Source organism: Danio rerio, chromosome 7 (genome assembly GCF_052040795.2).
Source record: "Danio rerio strain M-AB ecotype USA chromosome 7, GRCz13ab, whole genome shotgun sequence".
Lineage (NCBI taxonomy): Eukaryota > Metazoa > Chordata > Actinopteri > Cypriniformes > Danionidae > Danio > Danio rerio.
The window spans coordinates 40926036-40953291 of NC_141027.1; the positions used below are offsets into that span (position 1 = coordinate 40926036).

The window sequence follows — 27256 nt, forward strand, 5'->3', positions numbered from 1 at the left end:
ATACAACTATGTTTTTATCTTTAAAGGACACTCTAGAAGCAGGACAGTTCAACAAAAAGTAAAACCTTGTACCTTCTTTTAAACCGGCTTCACTTTCTTCTATTGAACAACAAAAAAGATGTTTTGAAAAATGATGGAAAGACCATTGACTTATAGACCATAGAGTTTGTTTTTTATACTATAGAAGTCAATGGTGTTTATAGTTTTCACAATTTCTTAATACATTCTTCAAAACATCTTTTGTGGTCAACAGAAAAACTCATAACCCAACTCATGTCAAGGTTCTTAATAAAAGAATATATGCAAACATTGATAAACAAACTTTGTTCAGTTACTATGTTACAGTTACTATGTTTAAATAATATACTAATGCTCATATAATAGTATGTAACCTATGCAATGCGAGTATGATATTTGAGACAGGATCACATTTGACTATCCACGAGGCCATGCATGGTGGAGGACTTGTAAATGGCAGTGAAGTAACGTGACGGATGCTGAGAGGTTACGTGATGACTATCTGGCAAATGTTGAATGTCAAGATTACATTAAAACCACAGTTGGTCTCAGAAACAGCATTCCAAACACCAAGACTCTCCCAAGACATGTTGTTGTTCTACAAGCGAACAACAGTGAGCTCTTCTGTTATCAGAACTAATTGTGAATGAATCTCCAGCACGTATCAGGTTTATATGACATTTTGAATGCAACAAGTTTAGAGGTGTGAGCAGACATGGAAAGTTCTGGAAAGTCAAGACTCTCTTTGAAATGACTAATACTTTCAAAGGCATGCCTTGGTTTAAACATAAATAATAATCATTTTAAAAAGCTGATTGTACACCATCATTTAGCACTAATTGTCTTCACCTGGTATTAAACTTAATGGGCAAGTTAAAGGTGTTATCATATGTGTAGCCTTTGTACAGCAGTATTTACATTAACTATTGAATCGTATGCTCTTATAGATTTAATAAAATCGCTTGAACCTGAATTGGGTCAGTGAAGTGCCAATGGTCATTTCAAGGACATTTTAAATGAGTAAAACTAAACACTTATTTCTGTTTTTCAGCATTATGTGTGCTTAAATAGTCGCTTAAATAGCATCACAGAGAATCAACTCAAAAGTCGCCAGCGATGCTGACTACAAAGGCAGCACAGTAGAGTTTGAGACACTGACACTGTATTTTTTCATCTCGTTTTCATCGCATGCCGAAAAACACATAAACGTAAATCAACTTTGAACTCACCAACCTTCGGTGACAATGATAAGTCTCTTTAATTACAGCTGTTTCGGAGCTTCGCGGTGTATCCAATGATAAGGTCGAGTTTTTTATTAATATATAACCTATTATTCCTGCTGGAAATCTGTTTGGTCCGAGCGCTGTCCGTTTATAAAACAGTCCCAGGTGGTTGGAACAACTTCCCTGTTAGAAAGGCAGAGATGAGCAGGTGTGTTTCAGTGACTCTGTATCCCTGTTAATGATCTGCCGTTAATGTTCTCCAACAATCCGCCGACCTCTATAAAAGCGACATGATTCTAGTGCAGTTTCGTCACTTCCTGTTACCCAAACAGCTGAGGAGAATTCGGAGTGGTGTGTCAGGTAAAGGTTTTGTAATGTGGGAAATGTCAAATGACATCTTGAAGAAAATAAGTAATATATTTTAAAATTAGCTTCATACGATGCAATGGACAAAACATCCTGCATTTTTCATAAGATAAAAACAAATATGTAGGTTTTATAGTTCAGGAACATATTGTGAAACTGATGTTAGTCTAAATAAAACTCTCGAGACCGAGAAGTGGTGAAGTAGGAAGTGAAAACATATTTCACACTGAGATGTGGAGAGAAGAGTGAAGAATTTTCACAGGTGTCAATATAGGCTAGAGTAAGTCCATATTTCAGTTTTAATCAATCAGATTTTTAAGAAATCCAAATGAGCTTTATTCCCCTATTTAAGGCACATTTCTCTCAAAACAGAAATTGCTGTCCGCATTTACTCACTCTTCACTTGTTTCAAATCCTTTTGACTTTCTTCCATTGATCACAAAAGATCTTCTGAAGATGGAAACCTGAAGATGGAAACATTGACTTGCATGTTTTTTTTTCTACCAGCTTACTGCTTTTCATGTTGTGTTTTGTTTTTTTATTTAAGCTTAATGCATTATTAACCAGGTTTTTGCTTTATTTATTTTTTTTTTCTGTATGTTTTTTATTCTCTTAGCTTACTCGTCAGTGGGATATACAATTTGGATGTGGGATGGTGGGAAGCTGATGTCACAGATAATTCCTCCTCTGCTCAAGATTCAGGCCTAGTCAGATTCAGTTTAGGAATTTTCATATTTAAAACTTTAAATTACAGTACTTTTTTTTTTTTTTTTTTTTTCAAAATATGGATGTTAAGGTGTTAGCTGGCACCTGCTGAACATACAGTACCTCCTTTTTCCTTGTCCAAATTTGGGAGATTTTTAGAATAACTTTATCAACATTCTCCATGTGTTTTTGAACCAAGACCTCTGATGGCAATCTTTGGTGTCCCATTCTTCTGGTCTGGGTGTATTCCAAATGGTTTGCGAATGATGGTGCTTCAGCCTCAAGAAGCACAGTTAAGATTAGATTGCACTGGAACATCCCCTTTTTATTTGGTTGAAGATTTGATGCCTTTTTTATATTTTTAAACCATTAAATTGCCTTTAACAGGTTCCACTATTTTATTTAATTATTTTTTGCAGTATCCAGTGCTCTACTTAATTTTTATTGCAATTTTTAATCAACATTTCAAACTATTAATAACAAACATATAAAAGAAAACCAACTTTTATCAAAACCAACATTTTATTAATGCTAATCTAAAAGAAAATGTCAATAATAATAATAAAAAAATCATTTAGAAAATCAATTATGGCACACCAAAACTAAAGATTGCTTAAAGATACATTAATAAAATAAAGTAAGGAGTCCAGACTTCTGAAAAGCATCATAATAATAATAGTAATGATGTGTCATCTTTTCATTTCTTTCTGGTAACACTTTGGACAAAAAAAACTATGAAACTGTTATTCTATTATACAACCATCAAATTGAACATCCAGATGCTTTTTATTTATTTAATCTCATTATATTTTTGGCCAAATATTTTATACACAAGTGTAAATTTTGTAAGCGTAAACCTTTCTTTCAGATTTTTCTTGAAGATCTAAATCTTTATATATCTTTGATTTCTGAATGTACTAACAAGAAAGCTGTAAAAACTGAATTTGTTAAAAGATACTTTTCTGTTTTAATCCCTGGCATGTAATGTGATATAACGTAATGTAAATGTTTCATTTTGTTATAATAAAACAAAATTTAAAAAAACTTTGGACAAAGTTAAATAATAAAATGTAAATGCAAATGAATACACCACACTTAGTTGATGTATGTGGACCTTTTTTAATCAGTTTATCATATATTTGTCCATTTAAATCATGATTTTGTTTACTTATAAATTTTCTATTATGTTGAAAATTAATGCAGGTTTTAATTTTCTTTTTTTATAACCCTCAAGCTCACGGAGCGTTTTGACAGATCATGTTCACCTTTGTATCTATTTAAAAAAAAAAGAGTGTGTAAAATTATCAGTAATAAAATTATTGTTTTTTGTATAAAACAAATTAATGTTTTGTGCTATGTTTTTAGCATATTTCCAAAGTATATGTAACGGTTTAGATACATGTTTTAGTTTATAGGCATAGATGGATATGTTAATGTGTCCTTCAGAGTGTTACTGTGTGAATGTGTTTCAGTAGACAGGATGTGATGCATAGATTTGAATTCAAATGTTGCCTTGTCCTTCCTGCTGTGTGTGAAGGCTGGATCCTGGACTGGAAGCTTAAGATAAGAGCGATTATTTATGAGAGTGGCTACATTCCAAACCACTTGGAAAGGCTTTTTCATTATTCACTCAATACCCTGTATTTACAACCCTCTTTAGTAAGCTAAATAATGTATGCATTTATAGATGTATGTTTTTTTCAAATTGTCAAAAAAAAAAACAACCTTTAAACAGTATTTGGTATTTAAGTTTCAGTTGCCATTTAGTGGGTGTCAATGAAAACAAAAACTACCAGCATTCTTCACAAATATCTTCTTTTGTGTTCTAGAAAGGAATTGACACCAGTGTAGAACTATAGAAACGAGCTTGAGTAAATGAGGACAGGTTTTCTATTTTTGACTGGACTATCCTGTTTAAAGGAAAAAAGTTACCCAATGTTCGAGTTGTAAAGATGCATTCTGTAAATGCTGGTGTATCAACTATATATTTTACATTTAGAAACTTCTATAAACTACAATGTACAAATAACATGAGTGATACGCCACAGACTGTAGACAATTATAAATAAATAAATATTAAAAATGTTGTGAGTTTTGAGAACCATAACAACAGTGTTAAGTAAAACAGGTGTTTATGATACAGCTTTGCCTTTGTTGTACTGTATATACTTGAACTAGTATCTTGAAAGCGTGTGCTGCATTTGCAAGTATTGGCCAGCAGAGGGTGAAAATGACCTTCTGTTAGTAATGTTTATTAATTTATTTATTTTATTAAAGCTTTAGACAACAAACATGTGACATTACCAAGGTAATATTATCTTATTATTCTAAAAATCTATCACTTTACTAGTGTTTAACCATTGTTAGTCATGAATTCCGTGTTATATAACCAAGATTTCATATTAAGACAACAACATATTACAACTTTACACCACTGCACAAAGTTATGTGTATAGTCTTAATAGTAATAAAATAATAATACGAATATGTGTCTTCTTTCCTATTCAGTTAGACTTTTATCTCAAATCAGAGGCCATTCATGGTATATAAATGCTGCATTTATTAAAATATGGCTCTTTTCCTGTTGTGGAAATGAACCTCCACAAGGAGGCGCCATTGGCCCTCTAATGTAGTAAACGAATTGAAGAATTTGTCTATATGCGGTAATTAATCGATTATTTAATTTACACGTGAGCAAAAAACAGTAGGAAGACAAAATGTTTATAAATCACAGAAATTGTATTACATCATTATTATAATAATAAGTATTATGTATTGACAGATTATTAGGCAATTATGAAATTTATTAATTATTTAGCATATTTCTTATGCTAAAATTTATGATGAATGTGGGAAAGCACATTGTTGCTGCTCCCCACTTGTATATTTTGGAAAATGTACTAGGCTATGCAAGTTGTTGGGGATCAGCAACTGTTAACAGAAGTTCTATCTTTAGGTGACCTATGCTTTTAAGTTAACTGTAATTGTGCTGTCATTTGCTTGTTTTATCGTGCAATATGACAATTGGTAAAAATGTAAAGTGTTAAAAAGACAAACAAAAACAAGACATTTCCTCTCTTCTTACATACAAAAGGATTAGCTCTCCTGTAACTCTGTCAAATATTTCCCAAGTGCTGTTTAACGGAAATATTTTAAAAATATAACATTTTCAAAGGCCTTTAATAACTAATTTCTTTTGTCTTTGCCCTGAGGACCATACATAGTATTTTACTAGTTATTTAAAAGATACTATTCAGCTTAAAGTGCAATTTAAAAGTTAATTAGCTTGACTAAGCAAGTCATTGACCACAGTTTGTTCTGTAAAAAAGTTCTTAATTCATAGACATGACATTGACCATAGCAGATCCCCATTTTCTGATTAATTCTTATATAATTTTTTAATTTGACCGATCACAATTTTATGCTTTAAATTACATTTTTTTCAAGATTTAAAATAAAAACATGTCAGGAGTTTGCAGACAACCATTTGTTTTACCAAGCATAAATTATTCATTATTATTATAAACGATAAGTCAAGAGAAAAGTGGTAATTTTAGCTGCAAATATTCAAAGAAAATCCAGTTTTGGGTGCCGCAAACTGACAAATTAAACCATCTTGTATCTTTAAATAAACATATTTAATTCATAAAATTGAAATAGGAAATGCTTAACCAAGATTGATGACGATCTACATTAGAATCTTTTCACTTACTGTTAAAAAAAAAAAAAAAAAAAAAAGCAATCAGATCCGCTTAACCGCAAAGGGTTTATAAAACCCATTAATTGTTCTTAATGAATTCTCTGAAATGAAATCTCTCCGCTTTCATATTCCGGCGTGAAATGACTTGACCCTAAGTGCAATAATAACATTTCTAAAAGCTATATAAAATACCTTTGCTATATCTTCGCACGTGGATGTGATGGATGGCCAGAGGCATTAAGTTTGCGAGCAATAATCCATTATAAGGTAATAGGCCCAAATAAATCTCCCCATAATTAAGACCAATCCTTCATCGCTATAGGACAAGTTGGTTTTTTAAGACCCAATTACCCCCGCCTGAGATTGCTGCTAAAATGCTGGAGATTTGGTCATAGAGGGAGGAGGAGTCCAGAGACTTATTACAGTGCGGCGTATATGGAGAATACATGGAGATGAGCCAAGGAGAGAAAGGGAAAAAAAAAAGTTCCCATTGCAGAGCCCTATTAGATTTATGTCAAACACTCCGAGCCCTAATTTATGTTGTCCGGATAATGCATCGGTGCTCTCCATAAGCCTCCTTTCTTGTTCCATCACTGGATGTTTCTTTAATTATATGTCAAAGGCCATAAAGCGCATCAGAGTTTTTACTCAGTTTCAACAAAAGATTCAGAAACCTCTCCGGTGCAAATAAAACCCCAAAACATATTTAATAACTGCCATACCCTCTGATACACAGATTGAAGAGCCGTCTTTGTCATTCAGGGCATGTACACTTTAGTAAACGCACACTTTTTTTTTTTTTTTACACACACAAATGCAATCACTTGTCGTTCTCATCACCAACATCAAGACAAACTCTACACATCTACAATCAGATATTCAGCACCTGTATGACGTTGGGTGTTGAGGAACAGGTGACTACTGACAGCAGACAAATGAAAAGTCTTGTACAAATGCTGTGCGGACGTTAAAAGATGTAGACATGTACATATTCACAAATACATCATCTTCAGCTCTCTGCCAATCAAACAACCAACATGTCCTTTCAGAACCCGGCAAGTAGCAGCAAATCAAATGAAGCAATCGCAGGATGTTGAAAGTAAACGCTCGAGTCTTGCACTGCTCAAATGATTTGTTAATTAACGCTTTCTGTATTTTGTGATTGACAGCTTTTCCATTTATTTGCGTTTTGCATAATGATCTCTGCTTTGATGACTTCTGATGTGGAAAATTCAACTGTGCGGTTTAACGAAATGAAACAATTCGTTGAATAAGAAATAAAATATGCAGAAATAAATCTGTGGCTCTGGTACATTATTACCAGGTTTTTGAACTGTAATTTACACACTCAGCATCAGTTCAAACTACTAAAAATGTCAGAGTTAAAAGTCACTTTATCAAACTTTTTAACATCAGAAGTTGTTAGAGGAAAGATCAAAATCTCCGAATGCAATTCAAAAGCCTAAATAAACTTGAAAGAACAAACATGAATGGCAAAATACAGAAAAATGCTAATTTACAGACCTTTTTTACAGAGTGTGTTTATCTGAATTGTTCTGTGCTACAGCAGACGTTGGATTAGTGTCCAGATAAAGGCTTCAAAGTCATATTTATACTTCATTCATCAAAAAAAAACCTCCTTGAACCACTAGCCTAAAAACAACCTGCATGTCCTCAAAATCTCTGGTTTAATTTTATTGCACAAACATCAGCATCATCATCCATTGCTGTAATGCCAAGATCAAAATGTGTTGAAAATTTATTTTGGTTAAACGCAATGGATCTTAAGGCCTGAATTCTTCCAATCGGGCCTGTTTGTTGCACTGAAATATCAAACTGTGTGCTGCAGCTCCATTCTGTCAGTAAAACTCATCATTTCTACATGATTAAAAACAAGACGACTGCACGCCATTTTCTGTCCTACCACCCGTTAACCTCACACATCCCACCATGACTCGATTAAACTTCTTTGTTGGGCACATTAGCTATAAAGTCATCTTTTTAGCCAGGAAAATTAATAGCTCAGAATTTTATTAGCAGGCCCCGTGTCAAGGCATGAGCGTTTGTATGAAGCTAATGTTTGTATTTTCGCCATGCTGTTACATCGTAGAAGCTTATGTTTGAGCTCGAGTCAGCGAGGTTAATGCATGCATCTTTATTGATAGACACTCAATATGTGCTGCACTATATGGTGACAAGGAGCAGTCGCAACCTTAAAATGGCATCGTCTTAAAAGATTGCCTTTGATGTTAGCAATGCAAAAACTAAAGGTAAATCTGCATGTCGATTTTCCGTAGCCATTTTATTCCCTCAGTATCTTCAACATTCAGATGTTCCGCTTCAGTGTTAGTGCTTTTCTTGGATGCTGCTTGGAATTTATAAATGTGTTATTTACATGTTTAGTCTATTTGAAGTAAAAAATAAAACGGAGCGCATTTGTTCATGCCACAACTTCTGCGAATCACTGTAGATCCACAGCGGATGGACTAGCTGTTTATTTCCTCGCTGGTCACTATGACTGAAGGCCGCAGCTTCTTGTCTGAGTTTCAAGGCCATCAAGGAATTGTGGTTTTCCCTCAGCTGAGCTCGAAGCCAGCGGACGATTCGATAGCGTAGAGCAGCTTGTTCCTCATTAGCTGAGGGTCGCAGAACTCTGGCAGCTTCAAAAGGTTCATGCAAGTGCTAGCGGTGGGGAGGCGCTCCAGGTCAGTGCCTCCGTTGTGAATGCAAAAGGCTGGGTACAGCTCCTACAAATAGAGACAGTGGAAATTCTCATGAGCATCAATAGTATCGATTAAATTGAGAAAATGAAGAAGGAAAAAATTATACTTCTTTTTGCAAATCCAAACACACAGCCTGAATAATGTCATGCGACTCATACATTACTCCTATAAGCCAAACAGATGTTCTAGCGACTAAATGAATACAAGCATAGATCAATGCTGCGCTGTGCATTTTTCAGTTAAGCCAGCTTCAATTTAGTCACGAAAAAAAATAAACAGGATGGCTAATATTTCTGACTTCAACTGTATGTGTGAACACACACACACACACACACACACACACACACACACACACACACACACACACACACACACACACACACACACGCACACGCACACGCACACAAACACACACAGTTAACCTAATTAACATAGTAAACCTTTAAATGTCACTTTAAGCTGTATAGAAGTGTCTTGAAAAATATCCAGTAAAATATGATTAACTGTCATCATGGCAAAGATAAAATAATTCAGTTATTAGAAATGAGTTATTAAAACTATTATATTTATAAATGTGGTGAAAAAATCTGCTCTCTATTAAACGGGAAAAAAAATAAACAGGATGGCTAATATTTCTGACTTCAACTGTATGTGTGAACACACACACACACACACACACACACACACACACACACACACAGTTGAAGTCAGATTTATTAGCCCCCTGAATTATTAGCCTCCCTGTTTATTTATTTATTTATTTATTTTTCTCTTCAATAGAGAGCAGATTTTTTCAACATTTCTAATCATAATAGTTTTAATAAGTTATTTCTAATCACTGATTTATTTTATCTTTGCCATGATGAAAGTAAATAATATTTGAATATTGAATAATATCTTTCACTTGAATGTGTCATATGACTAAAAGGTAGTCATAGATGTATATTTTATTAATTCAAATGACTAGCGGGTTGGACCCGGGGGCTGTTCCAGAAAGCAGGTTATGTGACATACACGGGTAAGTTTGAGAGTAAGTAGGTGGATAACCTCAACTTTGGTTCCAAAATCGGAGGTAACTTCTGGGTATGTTAAGTAGCCATAGCAACTTACTCTCTGAAGATAACCTGCTCCGGAGCAGGTTATGTTCAGAGAGTAAGTTGCTATGTTTCAGAGTTTGTCTGTTTCAGAGAGTTTACTGAGCATTGCGTGCTCTTTTGATGAGAATATTTATGGATGTGGACACACAGATACAAGTTTTTTTGTTGTTGAGAGGGTTATAAGTGCATAGTTTTTTTCATAACCAAATTCATAATGTTAATGTATTTAACAAACCTTTTTGAAATCAAATGTGACAAAGCGCGGGTCTGCACTTACCATAAAAAACATTCAGTGCAGCTCTTTGTATTCGCGTCAGGGCATTTTAGGCAACTGTACATGTGGCAGTATGACCACCTGTACAGTACGCCTGGCACTGAACTGTTTTTTACACTTTTGTACAGTTCCTTGGTCATACATTACTGCGTATCATTACACAGATGATTCAGAGCCCGGGAATAGCGTAGTGGACAGTGCGCTGATACAGTACAATGGAGCGCACAACGGAGCGAGTTCGAATCTCACTTACAGATCTTGTGTTTTTTCTCTTCTTCTGCACCCTCACATTTTTCTGTATAATATTATAAGTGGCAGCTTTGTCTTTTGTAGGAAAATATATCTTTAATTTAAGATGTAGGACGTCGTTCTTATATATACATTCACGCACACACACCTACATTTTTTAATATAATATTTTTTTCAGGGTTTCTAAATGCTATTGTGTGCATTAATTGCAGCCGATTTTAAAGCTCCATCAGTCACTAAAGGACACTGATAATATAAAATTTGTCCAAAGTATAAGTGTGCAGGTACAACTTAATTTTCTATCCTTAATCTTTTGATGTTTCAACTATTAAACTCATTACTGCTTCCACTTACCAGCTCATCACACACCCCACCTCATCACTATGTTGAGGCTAAATGGCTGATTTTCAGGAAATAATGATTCAAGTGTATAACACAAATATAGTAATAAAAAAAAACTATAAAGCAAATGTTGCTTAACACAATGTTTATTTTTATTATATTTGTATTATAAAATAGAATCATTACTGGGCACTACATTGTTACTTGCTGGAGGACAAAAGATACCCTTTTCTGCCTTATACGATGACACCCTACCTGCAGCCTGACTCAGAGGAAATCTCAGTGACCCAAGCAGACAAAACAGATGGAAGAGTGCTAAAAAAATATAATTAGTCAAAAAACTATGTTTAATCAAATAGTTTGGTCTGTTCATTTCTTCATTTGCTGAAATAAAATGAATGATTTTGTACACTGCTTTATACACACACCTTTCAACGTGTAACATATTTTTCATTTACATTTCTCACCTTAAGTTGATGCTCATGTGACTTTATCTTTGAAGATGGACCTTATACAGCTACTTTAGAATTTAAATATGTAGATAAAAGATTTTGTGATCCAAGAGTAATATTCAAATATGGAAAAGTGCAGAAAATTCTTACACTGCTTGTTAGTTGAGGCAGAAGGAACTTCGTCTGCATGCAAAATAAAAAGAACCTAAAGCTATCTGACAACAATCACTTACAACAGTGACAGTGTGTGGTTTAAGTCAAAAACTCAACCACTGAAAAGCCTTTATTATAGGACACAGCAGTTAGACAGGCCTCTTTCTATTAGCTGCATGTCAGAAAGAATATTCTAGAGTGTTAAATAAAGAGCTCCAGTAATTAAATATTACCTTTTATGATAATGTTTCTGTGTTTAATGACTTTGGACAGAGTTCTAGCTCCAGAAAGATTACAATTTCTATAAGCCTTATAAGTCAATACACATATTGTGGCTTTAAGAAATTAATGGCAAGAAAAATAAATGCATGAATGGTTACACAACATACTCAAAAAGGATGTTAAAGAGTAGTTTAATTTATCATTGCAATAAAATGGAGGGTGGCATGTGTAATTTAATGAACTAATAGGCCTAAAATTTCTTATTATTTATTTTTTATTTTCTTATCTATTTCTTATTCTATATTTCTTTCCTTCGTTGAAGCAGATGTGTAATCTCTGTTTTTAAAACCTCCAGCTCTGTAAAGTGCGTTGCCCTTTTTTTCTCACCGTGACTTTCTATGGTGACTCGTGAATTCGGCGATCTACTGAAAATGCCTTCAGGTGTGTGCCGTGCACGCGCATTAACCCGCTGTTATCTTCAGAAGGTTGATTTAACTAACTCTTGTCACCTGTTTTGGAACCAACATACTCGCGGTAAGCAGGTTTTGGGTAAATCAACCGAGAGTTTAGGTTTTAGCAGATGGTAAGTTAACCCAGCTTTCTGGAATACCCCCCCGGAAACAGTATTCCATATGTCATAACAAGCGGATAGTGTCAGATGCAGCAGACTGATTTTATGGCAGCAGGTTAAATGTTCTGGCACATTTACAGCACTCACATAAGTTTAAAAAAAAAATAAACGTAAACGAAGAATAGACATGGGCCTATTGGTGAGTGTGCACTGTTGCTATATTTATTACCACCTCAGAGGATATTGGTGGTCACACTGCCATTATTATTTGTGAATAGTTTGGGAACCCCTGATTTAGCTTTTGTCTAAAGCAATTACAATTAAGAAGATATTTAGTGATTTAACAAGAAGAGGCAATACAAACAAGAAGTCCTAGTAATACAATGTAACTTGTTTGTGCTAAGAGAATTTAATGCTAGAGTGGGAGTGCTGTGCTGGATTTAGTTTTAGTATTCAGCTCCAAAAAATGCAAATAGATGTTTGACTTCTTTTTACTATATGTGAATCAAAACACGGGATTTATAATAATTAGTACGGATACAAAGAATACAAATCCTTCCTCGCATTAAATATAGAAAGTATTAGATCATAAAAACTCGAAGGGATGTAAACAATAACATCTAACCTCTAACAATTTAAAGGGATGTAAGCAATAACAATGGTCCTGACGTGTCTCCTGTTTTACATTCTAAATTTTCATAGTGCCTGAGAGTCCAAAAAGTTCCACATTTTGATAAATAATGCAACAATATCTGTTATAACATCAAGTTAAAGATATGAAATAGTTAGACAACAAGCAGGAAATGTTCATGGACCAATGACATCCTCACATTGAAATGGTTTATAAAGTGCTTTATACCAGGGTGTTAACTATCATAGACACTGAGGACAAGTCCTGCCCTATAACTGACTAAATGGATGAAAGTTAAAAGTTAGAGATGGCCAATCAAATTTGAGTAGGTGGCACTTATTATTCACAGAGAGAGAGGCTGAATTCCAGAGAGGTTTATCAGGTTTAATGGTACAAGAGAGCAAGGTAGCTTCTAAGTAGTAAAACCTTTATTATTTGACTAATATTTCCTCATGCAAACATCCAACAGTAATATCCAGTGATGGACATTATTACTTTTGATTTCTTAAATAGGGCCATTTTGTTGGAAATATTACATCATTTACATGATTTATGTAATTCCTAATTGAATGTGATGATACAGGGAACATTTCCCATTTATGACATATTAAGCAATTTAAGTAAGAATGAATCTGTGCATTTTTAAAATATTATCTACTGACTTCCAAATGATGTTGCAAAACACTGATAATACAGATAACGCAACGAGATGGGCCTAATGAAAAAACTCTCCCCACGGCTGCAAGGCTCAACCCCAAAATGAACCTGATTAAACCTGCTTTAACGGGCCAATTTTTCTAACAATTAAGGTATTAAAGTATCGTTGCTTATCGAGAAAGTGTCACGATGGGAGCCATCATTTTGAAAAAAGGGTATCCATCATCTTTTTTAAATAGCTCGCCGTGACAGGGCTATTTCTCCCCTAATGAATTCTAGGGTGTTTAACGGCACCTAATTAAGGCTGAGCTGGCTGAAGAGGCAGACGAGGTGGAAGGCCATCTCCCCTTGATCCGTCTCTCTTCGTCTTTTTCCTCTTACTCCTCTTTTCCATCCCTTCCTCAGAGCGTCTGCACCAAAGTCAAATTCATTAAACGGACCCACTTTAATTTTGGCAGTAACACATATCTGTGGAATTGCTCCGATGCCACGATTTCCCCCCACCCAAATTCATACAGGCTAAAGTAATCCGCTTTAACTGATGACGGCTATTAAAATATCTAATAAAGTCAATGAAATGACTATTACTGTACTTGGTTAGTTTAAGAAAGGCAGAAAAACACATCTTATGTTCGATTTTTCAATAAGCACAACTGGCATACTGCACACTGACATATACAGTTGAAGTCAGAATTATAAGCTGGTAAATTTTAATTATTTGATATTTTTTCGAATTTCTGTTTAATGGAGCGAAGGATTTTCTTTCAACACATTTCTAATCATAGTAGTTTTAATAAATAATTTATTGTATTTTTGCCATGATGACAGTACATAATATTTGACTAGATTTTTTTCAAGATACTAGTATTCAGCTTAAAGTGCAATTTAAAGACTTACCTGGGTTAAATAGTCAAGTTAGGGTAATTAGACAAGTCACTGTATTACAGTGGTTCATTCTGTAGACAATTAAAAAAGAAATATTGCTTAGGGGGGCTAATAATGTTGACATTAAAAGGGTTTAAGAACTTAAAAACTGTTTTTATTCCAGCCAAAATGAATCAAACAAGTAAAAAATATTTTAGTAATAATATAAATAATATAGTAATATTATAGTAAAAATATAAATGCCCCAGAGATGGGTCCAGAACCATTTGAAAGCTCGATTTCATTTACTGTACTGTCAAACGTAACTCTCTCATCCCAAAACGTACATACAAGTCAGTATCGAGAGAAATACATTTGAATTTTAACAGGGTCTTTACACCTTTTTTCTTAATTTACCAGTCAGATAGATTTCACACAGCCAGTGGCACTTGGCAAAGCCCCAAATAACATTTCAATGCTGGGGGTCACAACCTCTCCAGCACAAACAGAGGCCAAGATAAGGCCTGTGCTGATAGCTGTTATAATGTGAAAATGATTTGTTACAATGAGCTTGTTTGCTCACACACCCTTGTGCAAATTAATGACGACATTCTGCGACAAAACATATTTTGTTCACTTCATTATTTCCCAGTTAGGCCAGCACACCTTACAGGGAGCAGACGTCTTTGTGGTGGGGATGCTGATAACTTTATTGAATAAAAATGCAAAAAAAAATGGGACCAAATCATCAGCAGGTGTGAGTTGGCATGAACTTGAACTGAACTCCATATGTGGTAATAGAATTGTGAGTCATACTGATGTGGCTCAAACGAGGGTTGGGTCGTGTCTGTACATTTCACTTTTCTAGTCGAGCCATTTGAGGTCTTTTACAATCTCAGATAAAACATTAGCTCATTACAGTCCAGACATAATACAACCAAACCCGATGTTAATTAAAATCACATTTACGCTTTTATATTTTCAGTAGGTTCATTTAGGACATACTGTAGGTCTCAAACTCAATTCCTGGAGGGCCGCAGCTCTGCACAGTTTTGCTCCAACCGTAATCAAACACAACTGATCCAACTAATGAAGATGTTCATGACTCTTTTGAACACCTCAATTATTTGGATCAGCTGTTTTTGTTAGGAAAACTGTGCAGAGCTGCGGCCCTCCAGGAATTGAGTTTGAGACCTATGATTTAGGGTTACACCATGTCCTAACTACAAGCAACGCAGCTCGCAACATGCGTTTTCAAGTTATCTTTTTAAAGTTTAAATGTGTTTTTTGTCCTAACCATCTGCAACAGTGATACACTAAATTTCTATTTTAGAAACTTATATTTCCACAACAAAACAACAGGATAAACTACTTAAATTCTCACCTCAGATACAGATTATGTGCTTTATTCAGTGTTAAATGCTACCAATTTGAGTACCATTATGTGACATTTACTGCCAAACTACTGAAAGCAGCAGCAAATAGTTCACTTCAGATCATAAAAATAACACAACTAGCAAATGGTTTGAAAAGGAAAGTCAGAACTGTGACTGCAAACCACATTAGTCACTCAGCCCATGTACATTTAATAATGTCAAATAGGTTAATTATGTATTAATTAGATTAAAACACTTACCATTTCGTTGGCAGTGCATTGGCTGATATATAAATAAATGGCTGGTATTTAAATGCTTCTGTTGTGTCGCATTGCATTTAGTGCAGACCGCCAAATTGCTTTTCTCTGGAATATTGTCGCGTGTTATGACATGGTTTTTGCCAAAGTCACTAACCTTAAAGCCCAAGAGCGGAGGTCGTGAGCAGCTTGTGACAAACTTGAGCAGCTTGCGTTTCTCCTCATCGCTGAAGCTCTCCACTACATCCCAGAAGATTTTGATGACTGGATGAGTTGCCGAATAACCACCTAGGCAGAGTAACAAACGAGGAAAACAAAGTTAGAAATAGAACTCTTTAGTCTAGCATAACTAACACTTCTCAATGATCAGAGGATACAGCATTTCAGCTATGTGCTGCTACTGCTAAACATGATAAAAAAAATTGACATATTGTAAAGAAAAAGAAAAAAAATCTGTAAAATTGTTTTTTTTTCTGTCAAAATCTGTAAAAAAAAAAAAAATTATAATGTAGTCCATTTTAATATTTACTGTTAAATAGTAACTGTAAAAAAACTCTGAAACAATGGTACATTCATGTATTTATATATTAAACCATTTATTTATAAAGTGTTAAAACACCAATGTTTTGAAATACTAACATCTACACTTAAAACTCTTTAAAACTCTTAAAACTATTGAGCATCACTGATGAGTAAAAAAAAAAAAAAGAACCATAGTAATATGGTATAAGAAGAAGATAAAAAAAGTGGAGCATTATAAAGGGAATTCTGCCAAATTTAATATATGGTTATTCACAGTATATATTAAGAAAATGTACTGTTAACCAGGTAAAAGATTTTTACTTTAGCATTTTTACCATTCAAATGATAGTCATTTATGCTTTAATATTAGAGCAAAATATGAAATGCTTTAATAAAAAAAAACTACTATGTCTATAATAAACTGCACAAATTGGATGAAAGAATTAGTTAATTAAAATAAGCAAAGTCTTGAGAATGATTGAGTTTCAAAAACTAGCTTCTTCAATTGGGGCACAAATCTGAGAAATTGTATAGTGTCCTTCCAGCCTTTAAAAGTGCTACCAAACAAAATCTATACAAACCAAATAAACAGTTTTATGTTAAGCATCAATAAGCTTTATTACAAATTAACAACTCTCTTGCTAATTAAATACAGAAAACACAACAAAATGTAAATCGCAACCTGGCATCACTGAAAAAAAAAAAGCTCATAAATCAAGCAAAATCTAAAATAAAAACCAAGTGACAAACATAAAATGTGACTGTGTACTTGTAGCAAAGCCTATTAAAGGCAAGTCTGAAATCATTATCCTAAAAAGCATAACAGCTAATGCTGCCTTTATGGCAATACAAAGGAAAGGGGAAGCAGTCATTTGATTAGCTAAGACATGTTTCACGTGGCCAAGATCGCATTATAGGTTTTCCAATGATAAGCATCTCCCATCTAACCATCACCATCATCTTTCCAGCTCCCCCATAGTAACAAAATCTTGGACTTGTACCCGAGTAGTTAGTAAATCTCTTCAGGTCTTCCAAACAGATGGGCACATGTGCACCAGAAACCAATACCTGGAAATAGACAAAAATCCTTCATTTATTTTATGATTAAAACTTACAAACAGATAATATCTGCTGAAGTCATTGTTATAATTATGAATCCACTCTGACTGTTTTGTGTTCAGACACTTTTGCTGACAGTTTCACCTGGATTTCCTGCTGATCAAACATTCGCAGCCACTCCAGGTTGACCACGTTGGCCAGACCCTGTCGAAAGGCCAGGCAATGTGCTCTGATCTGTTTGTTCAGACGGTAATCGGCCACTAAATGGATGTAGGCTATCCTGTTGGCTGTGGTTACCGGGATGTCCTTTCCCCCTGGTTTGAGCTCGACCACCTGGAAAAGACAAAAATAGATGAGTGTGTGACAGGGACCGTCTCCCTGCGCTCAGTGACTGAGTGGAACAGGGCATCTGCAGAGGAAAGTGTCGAAGGCAATTGAGGAACACAGAGGAAATGAGTGCACATGGCCACCGTTTACTGCATTAATGAAGCGGAAAGTAAATAGCAGTCTGCTTTTACTGTTACTGCAGAATTATTGCACATTTTTAATTAAAGAGACATTTTTGCCATTTTATCTTAAAACAATGTTACAGACATTTTTATAACATGCATGCTGCCCCCAAGAGAGTGATATATCTTTAAAGTGTGCTTATGGAGAAAAAAATAAATAAATAAATAAATTCACATTTTGTTCCTTATTTGTCTACGTTTTCCCAAAAGTTCTTCATTTGCTAAACACTAGTAGCAGACTTCTGTCATGCAATATTAGGCTAATCCAGTGGTTCCCAAAGAGGGGGTCTGGGGGGTTGCAAGACAAGGACAGGAGGTCACTTAATGATTTCCAAAAGTTAAATAAATTTGATTAAACTATTAGAATTACAATATTTTATCCATAACCCACAGAAGATAAAAATAGTCATTTTTAAATAGTAAGAAAACAACATGTAAATGAAAAGCCATCAGTCTTTAAATAATTTTTTTAAGGATCAGTGCGTTTACGTTAGATTAACACCACGGCAATAGCGTCAGATGCAACAGATTGATTTTATAGCACCAGGTTACCTTTCTGATACCTTTATAGCAATTAATTACATTAAAAATGAATACAGTCACTACAGAACATTTAGGATGATCTCTGAGTGGGGGTTTCCAAAATTAAACCAAGAATAGACTTATGCTAGACATTATGCCCACCAGTTTCTTTAGTTGAGGATAATATTAATTTAAACAAATTAATAAATGACTATAAAAATGATATGGATGTTAGTCTGTTGCATTTTTTTGTGTTGTCAACATGCTCATGTTTATATGGGGCCTATTGTTGTGTACGCAATCTTTGGGGGTCGCGAGTCACTGGCAGTGTTATTTCAGAGGTCGCAGGCTGAAAAGTTTAGGAACCCCTGGGCTAATCAGTGCTAGCTAATCATAACAGTACATTTTGAAGATGTTTCAGTAAAACTAATTTGGTCATCATTTTATCATTCTCAGTCTCCACTTGTTCCAAACCTGAGTTTCTATTTTTCAGTTAAAAATCATTTAGAAGAATTCTGGAAACTGGTAGCCACAGAACTCTATTTTCATAGTTATTTTTCCCACTTTATATGTCAGTGGATATTGGTTTCGTACATTCTTCAAAATGTCTTAATTTGTTTTCTACAAAAAAAAGAAACTCATAAAAGCTTGTCACCACTTAAGAGAGTAAATGATGAGCAAATGTTTGACCTCTCAATGTTGAAAATGATCATTTTCTAAGCACCTCCTTTCATTGAGCATTTATTAAAAGATTTTTTTTAATAACAGAAATTATACAGGATGATTAGCTCTAATACTATGCTAGACAGTTTTCTCCCAGCAGATATGATTGAGCTGGTCCACCGAGAAGTTCTTTCAGAGAGATCCAGACAGAGACGTGCTTTATCTCTATCAGTAAAGACTAACAACAATTCCATCAATCATTAACAATGTAGGAGAACAAGAAATAGAGAAAGGAAACACAAAAGACTAGCAAAAAAAAAAAAAGAGTGGAGAATTAAGAGGTGTTGTTCACCTGGGCCTCCCCGAGATCATTGTTAACCACTGTAAAGTTTAGGCCGAGGTCTTCCACGTCACCTTCATAGCTCTTAAGGAAAAGCAGGTTTCTGTACATCTCTGGATCTAGAGAGGCCAGATGGTGGATGTCCACGTCTGCACTGGTGCCTAAAAGCTTGGACAGGAAGAAACTGGCAAAGGGCAATTCCACTAGCATGTTTTCATACAGCGCCTGAGAAACAGAAGAAAGAAAAAAGAGAGAGATTAAATATGACCTCCATTTGATAAAATAATCAAGGTATTAGTGTCCCAAATCTCTCACAATCACCAACACTTGTTATACTAAACAAGCACAAACTTTAAAAATAAAAAAACATCCTTAACCTGTCGTTCTATTAAAAAGTACAAGGATGATGAGTCATAAAAGCTCAAGTACCACAACTGTCCTGAAAACAGCATATCTGAGGGCATTAAACTATACAGGCCTTGAATAAACGATTGCACTAAAATGCTTTGACCACATAAGCTAAATGGATTATAAATTTCCCAAATCTCCATAATGCATGCATCTAAAACACACACGCAGACCATAAATCAGAGCATTTTCTAAACACAGGTTAATCGTGCGACTTCAAACATGGGACATTTTTTATGCAAAATAATCCACTTAGCAACATTCTTCCCACGAGTCCTGTTGAGGCAACATATGTGCCACGCCGTCCTGAAACCTATCAATAACGTCGCTCCTGAGAAAGAAGTCGCAATAATGATATGGAGACTATTTTTCAAACCTTCAAGTTATTTATGGGTGTTTATTGCCAGAAATTGTGCCAAAATGACTTGGGATAAAAAGGATTAATGAATGGCCGGGCCTTTTAATATAAGTGAGTGCAGTGGCAACGCAATTAATGCAAATCGTGGCACCATCAGGAGAGTAAACGCCAACAACTTAGCAGCTGCCTTCTGTTTCTGCCAAATAAATTTGTAAATTTACAGCATTAAGAATCAATAAAAAATTTAACACACTTGCCATCAATCAGGAGTTCTGACCTTCTCTTTCCTCCTGGTTGCCCTTTGAAAAGGGACAGTTAAGCTCTGCAGAACACGTGCTATTCGTGTGTGTGTGACTCAGTCTGTATTTAAGGGGTAGTGTAGACTGACGGAGTGCTTCTGTAAAATAATTCAGCAGTGTATTTCTACACAAGGATGTGGCTTTCAATAGATGGCCATAACTTCCTTTTTTTACATGAATAAGAGAAACTATGACTTGAACCAAGAGCGTCAAGCCAAGGCTAGGATTATGGCTTCAGTTATGTGCAATTGATTGGTTAGCAGGTCCATAAAAAAAATCTGTAAATTTATTTTCCAAAAAATATATTATATTTAAGAGCTCTGTTATAATGATTTAGGAGCAAAGTCTGAAGTGCATGGCGCAAAAGCATTAAGGGCATGTCTGAATCCACTTTTGCTGTTTTAAGGACTGAAAAATCCAATTTGCGCCCCTGTGCATGGTCTAACAGGGTTGTGCTTATTCTCTTAATGTGTTATGGGTGTGTTTTGAGCATAATGTGCATTAAACCAATTAGAGTCTCATCTCACATTCCCTTTAAGAGTCAGTTGCATGGTGCATTTGCTATTTACATGGTGGACTTTGTAAGTGGGAAAACTTTTCACTAGTGAGAAAACAGTTAAACAGACCATCTGCATAAAAGAACTAGCCTTCACCATTTAACCTCTTTACTTTTACTCTTTACTTTTGTGGATAAGGAAATAGTGGAAACTCACTCCACTAAAGACATACATTAGTCTACACACTTAATTTAGTTTTTTAAGTGCAAAGATTTGTTTAAAAAATATTTCTAAAATTCTGTTCTAATTTCCAGTAAACAAATTAATGAACAATAATAACAAAATGTGGTCAAAAAAACTTGAGTTATATCCAAACACAAGTCCTATTCTTATGCCTCATATGGTGATGCATTGCATACATCTCCAAAACCCGACAGGTGGACAAATCTAAACTTGTTTTCATTAAAACAAATATAAATATGCATATAATGAATACCACTGCTAATAATAATAACAACATTATACAAATGCAAATTGTCATGAATAAACTGAAAAAAAGCCCCCCAAAGCAAAACAGGAAAATTACCGTTGCACTGGTCTGAAAATAGCAAGAAATCACACCAAACACGTCTTGCGCCCTATTGCGCCGGGTGTATGATAGGGCACCAAGTATAAAACATTTATTTATTAAAACTCAATAAAATGTGTCAATATGTGCTCAAAATATAAATGTCAAACAGATCGCTATACATTTTAGTCTTTTTACTTTCTCAGTCAAAGAATGAATGAACAAATTAAAGTTGCAGAAAAGCCTTTTGAAAAACTAGTAGAATATATAAAACATTTTCCAGTGCAGATGTCAAATCATTACTGAAAAAGCTAAATTTATACCATTTGTTCTGGTTTTAAGAATAAACGCAACAAACTTGCATCTCAAGTAAAAGTATCTGGAAAATAAGGCAATTATCTTTTTTTTTGCATATTTCACCCAATATTAACATTTCCTCACCATTTACTCACATTCAAGGGGTTCTAAACTTAAAATAATGAATTTCTTCTGTTGAATACAAAACAAGATATTCTAAAGAATGACGGAAAACAGCAGCCATTGGCATACATGGTAGGAACAAAAAACATTTTTCAGTACGTCTTCTTTTGTGCTTAACAATAAAAAATATAAAACTACAGCTTTGCAACAAGTGAAGTGAGAGTTAATATTGGCAGAATTTTCTTTTTTGGATGAACTATCCCTCTTAACCAAGATTTTCTGCTTCAATTTATAAACATGTTTTCAACTGAAAACTATAGCACACAACGTAAAACACCATTGAACTGCTAGACAACATTACTTTTAAAACAAATCAGCAGAATTGGAATAAAACCATAAGATTTACATCATCTCACAGAAAGTGAAATCTAGTTTTTTTTTGTGCATTTGGTTGACCCGGTAACAGTGACGCCATTATAATGCGTACGAGTCGCCTTTATAACAGCACTAAACAAATATCAATATCCCACTCAGCCTGCCACTCTTTCACATATTTATGGAGAGAGAAGGAGGGTTAATTGAAAGTCAAATTCAAATTAATCTCGTCACCTTAATTGCTCTGCCCATTACTAAAGAGTGGGGGCAATTGAATGGATTAAGATCAGGAAAGTAGCAGGGTGGGGCCAGTCATTCCTCAGGGCACACGCTCAGTTATGTCCCTTCCATCCTACAAGGTATGTGTGTGTATGTGTGTGTGTGTTCATTATAGCCCTCTAATAAGTGGCCTGAATTGCCTCTTCACAAGTGGTGTTGATGCCCGTGACTGTAAAACAGATCAAAACTCTATTACCAGCGGCACGGAGCCGGTTATTTATGGTGCTAGCTGATTTAGCGTCCATGGCCAAATGCGATGGCTACACAAACAGAGATGGGGAATCATGGGCTAATGGAGTAGCCTAATTGAGCAGCGAGCTTCTTGTCATGAGGTAATTCATCTACCCTTCCCCCCAGTCAATGTGCTTCGCGATAAACAATCCTGGGCCTACGCATTAATGAAACTTTAAAAACATTAGCGGCTAATAAATACCGGCTCGTAGACACACAAAAGAGATGGCCAATACTACTGCGTCAATAAAAAAAGTAGCTGAAGGTGCAGCCAATATAGGAAAACAACAGGCAAAATTTGGATAATCAGAAGAGTTATCAAAATTCCACCATTGTGAATCAGTTTCCATTTATTAGGAAGACATTAATATGCAATTTCTATCACAAAATCTCAAAATATCGTTTCCTTACCAACATGGCAATGTGCACATTCACAATAGTCATATCACAGGATTTGCAATGTCAAGCAGGGATCATAATGTATGGTGCTTTTCCACTGCATGGTACAGCTAGGTGCGCACATTTTGGGGAGTTTCCAGTGTACAGTACAAAGTCTCTGCTACATTTTTAGTATCATCTTGGTTTAAGTTTCAAAGCAAGCCATAACAATATCAAATTGAGGTGTTGAAACACTGTAGATCAACAATTGGCCAGTGGGAATCGTCCCTTCCGGCATCATTAACCATCCAACAAAAGACACCAGACCCACTAGATTGGAATAAATCCATAAAACATAATAAAGTCACCAAAGAATCAATGATGCAAATGACGACAAAATGACTCTATCATAGTCAGTAGAGGAAATATAGACATTCTTCTCATTGATAGTTTAGGAGCAGAATAGAGCAAGATCTCAGGTTTATAAAAATGTCACTGCAGTGAGCATCTATAACTACATTTCTATAGTCCTACCCACTTTAAAGGAAAACTAAATTGGAGTGAAAATAAACTGCTTCACACATGCTTTCACTTACGTTTTCACCATAAAACGCACATTTACTGGTAGGAATGACATCCTGCCCTACTCGTATCTCTCTCTTCATATAGCTATGAATATGACTTTTAGCCTACACAACCATAATACACTGTGATAAAGCCTAGTTTGTTAGTTTGTTGGATTGTTTTGCTTTCTCACTACAATCGATCCGCTCCAGAGTTCGTTTCAATTGAGCTGAGACCACCTCTTTCAGGCAATCTCGGACTGATTGTTTTGGCGTGGATCTGAGCACGATTGCGGAATTCACATATGCCAAACGAACCGCGCTAACTTGGCAAATGAGACCGGTTCCGTAACAAATGTCTAGGTGTGAAAGCACCCTATTTGCATGGAACTGACAAACATTCGCAGCCAAATTTAACTTTAGTGACAAGGCAGCACTGGCCCGATCACGCTAGTAACGATCCTGTCCACTGTCCAGAGCATCTAGCATGCTGGCCCTGGGCCATCAGACAGTCCTTACTGCCGAGCCCTGTTTATGAAGGGCAATGATTTATTTTGTATAATTGAAGAATTGAAGTAAATTAGTTAACGTTGACAGTCTTTCAATTTTGGGGTGAACTATCCCTTTATCAAAAACTATATATTGCTACTGTATGTACAGAATCCATACTAAATATATACAAAGCCAAAAATATACCAATTATAATTTTACATCTAAATTTATCATTGTTTTCCTAATACATAAGCCGAGTCATGTTATATACTATTTCATTTAAATAGAGTGCAACCTTTGCATCACTTTCACAGAGGTTTTCACAATGATCTTACAAAAATAAATCTACACAAAGGAAAAATTATTTGGATCAAAAGGCCACAAATAAACTTGACTTTAAACTCCTGTGTCCTCATAAATCAAATGCACATAATCCATAATGCTACTCAGCCAGAGACCACTGATTGAACCTGACCTTCGACCTTCAGCATCGATCCAAAGACCTTGTTTGTGTCTGAGAGTTTATGCGAGTGAAAGACAAATGTATGAGAAGTTATCAAATTATTACAGCTTTGGTCTCTGTGTCAATGAAAAGAAAAGGAATGTTTCAGAGAAATGCAATATATCATGAGTTTTTTGTGAATTCAGTCTTACCTTTCCCAGTATCCTGCCAAGAAAGTAGTAATGGCGGGTGAAGGATTCTCCCACAAGCATCTCTGCAGTGGGACTCGGGTAAAGAAGACCTTCATTGGTGGTCTTGAAGAAGCCTTGGTTAGGATTAAAGCCTGACTTCAACAGCTCATTCAGAAACTCTCTAAATATTCCTCCTCCGTCAATGCCAGCTTCATCAAGCCCGTGAGCATTGAGAAGATGAACCCTGATCCGCTTCTTTAGATCAGGCTCTGAAATGGATAAAAGCAAAAATTATTTAAAAATTATTTCAGTTACTTATTCAAATTAATCCATTCCCCTAACAAACAGCTGCCAAACTTGCATTAGAACTGTGAACAGAACACAAAATATTTTTCATTTTCCATTATGTTTTCCAGTTGAATGTTCATCAAAGTGCAGTAAAGAAATTCTGCTAATCTTTTACATTGAACTTTTGAAGTATAACATAAAGATGGTTCACTCACGGGCGTAAATCCCAGGGTGGGGGGGACTTGTCCCCTCCCATCCGAGGGTTGTCCCCCCCAAAAAACAATAAATTATTAAAAATAAAAACTCTCAATTGTGAAAAATTTTATGTATATATAGCTAAAATAATTGTCTAAGTAGAAAGAAAACCGCATTTATCATTTAAAATGCACTTAGAAACAGTTGAGTTGAGCTTGTTGCTAACGCTAAAGTCGTTTCCCATGCATTGTTTCATTTGTGACGACTTGGCATAATGTTAACTTAACATTAACGACCACAATTAGCATATTGTTTAGCTGTGTATTTGCCAAAGGAGCACTGCTACACCGAGAACACTAACCCCACTGTATTTTTTTGTATAATAAGTTTCTATTTTGTTTTAAGTGACTCAATTAATTTGAAATTAAAATGTTAACCTTTTTTAATTCTTTGTTTTTATTGTTGTGATTATTTTTATGATAGTTTTGCATTCTATATGTAAAGCACTTTGAATTGCCATTGTGTACTATATAAAATGTGCTACAGTATAAATAAATTAGTATATTATAAAAAAATATACTAATGTCACAATATCAATCAAAGCAAAGGAGAAAGAAATGATTGAGGAACAGGCAGAGCAGGGTCAGTCAGATGTACAGTGTCAGGTAAATGTGTTGTGCTTTATTGAAGGGATAATGGCAATTCTTTTGGGCGGTGAATTTTTTTATTTAATGTTTTCAGAGTTATAGGTTTTGAACAAGTAAAAGGTTAGTAAATAATGGCAGAATTTAGATTTTTGAGTGAACTATCCCTTTAAGCTAATATCAGAAAAACACATGCTCGATAAATGTCTGGAACTGCTAACTATAGACTTTTCTCTAGTGAAACTGCCTCCACCTCACACACTTTGGTTATTATAGCATAATGTCTGTTCTCAGTGACAGTGAAAACTACATTACGTATGCTATTGTTTGTCATTTTTTGTATACAATAAGCTTTTTTATATTTAAAGGAACAGGTCTGTGTTGTTTACCATTCTCAGGGGATAATTTGTCATATGCATCTTCATAGATGTAATTCCGTCGTATGGTGACGTTAACCCCATCCAAAAAAGGGCCCTCGCCTTGAACCTCTCGCTTATCAGCATAGATCAACTTCTGAAAAATCTAAACACAGAATGACAGTAGACACATATCACTTCATGTTAATGTTAAATGCACAATATGCCATTTTCACCCCTAAACAATACATACAGTTGAAGTCAGAATTATTAGCCCCCTTTTAATATTTTTTTTCTTTTTAAAATATTTTCCAAATAATGTTTAACAAAGCAAGGATTATTTTTTTTTTTATTGTCTTATTTGTTTTATTTTGGCTAGAATAAAAGCAGTTTTTAATTTTCTAAACACCATTTTAGGGACAAAATTATTAGCCCCTTTAAGATGTATTTTTTCTTGACTGTCTACTGAACAAACCACTGTTATACAATAACTTGCCTAATTACCCTAACCTGCCTAGTTAACCTAATTAACCTAGTTAAGACTTTAAATGTCACTTTAAGCTGTATAGAAGTGTCTTGAAAACGATCTAGTTAAATATTACTTACAGTCAACATGGCAAAGATAAAATAAATCAGTTATTAGAGATGACTTATAAAAATTATTATGTTTAGAAATGTGCTGAAAAAATCTGCTCTCCTTTAAACAGAAATTAGGGAAAATAATAAACATGCGTTCTAATAATTCAGGGGGCTAATAATTCTGACTTTAACTGTATT

General features: G+C 34.8%; 2 protein-coding genes and 1 long non-coding RNA gene across 9 annotated transcripts in view; 1 reads left to right on the top strand and 2 right to left on the bottom strand.

The window, feature by feature from the left end:
* The window catches only part of dnajb6b (DnaJ heat shock protein family (Hsp40) member B6b), a 41772-nt gene extending 40230 nt beyond the window's left edge, over nt 1-1542 (bottom strand). For 3 of the 7 annotated variants that reach the window (XM_087258964.1, XM_087258961.1, XM_087258967.1), the window contains exon 1: nt 1252-1542. The gene's annotated coding sequence lies outside the window, so the exon portion shown is untranslated. 7 annotated transcript variants of the gene reach the window in all.
* Nucleotides 1543-1548: 6 nt separating this feature from the next.
* On the top strand, nt 1549-3506 carry LOC147836072 (uncharacterized). The gene is made up of 2 exons (XR_015496035.1): nt 1549-1887; nt 1980-3506. It is a non-coding gene; the product is annotated as an uncharacterized LOC147836072 (long non-coding RNA).
* A 3143-nt stretch (nt 3507-6649) lies between these two features.
* Nucleotides 6650-27256, bottom strand: part of ube3c (ubiquitin protein ligase E3C) — a 46791-nt gene continuing 26184 nt past the window's right edge. Inside the window, 7 exon segments of the mRNA NM_200473.3 lie at nt 6650-8759; nt 16038-16168; nt 17404-17470; nt 17606-17794; nt 19508-19720; nt 25018-25265; nt 26513-26645. Of these exon segments, the coding sequence (NP_956767.2) occupies nt 8589-8759; nt 16038-16168; nt 17404-17470; nt 17606-17794; nt 19508-19720; nt 25018-25265; nt 26513-26645 (1152 nt within the window). The 3' untranslated portion in view covers nt 6650-8588.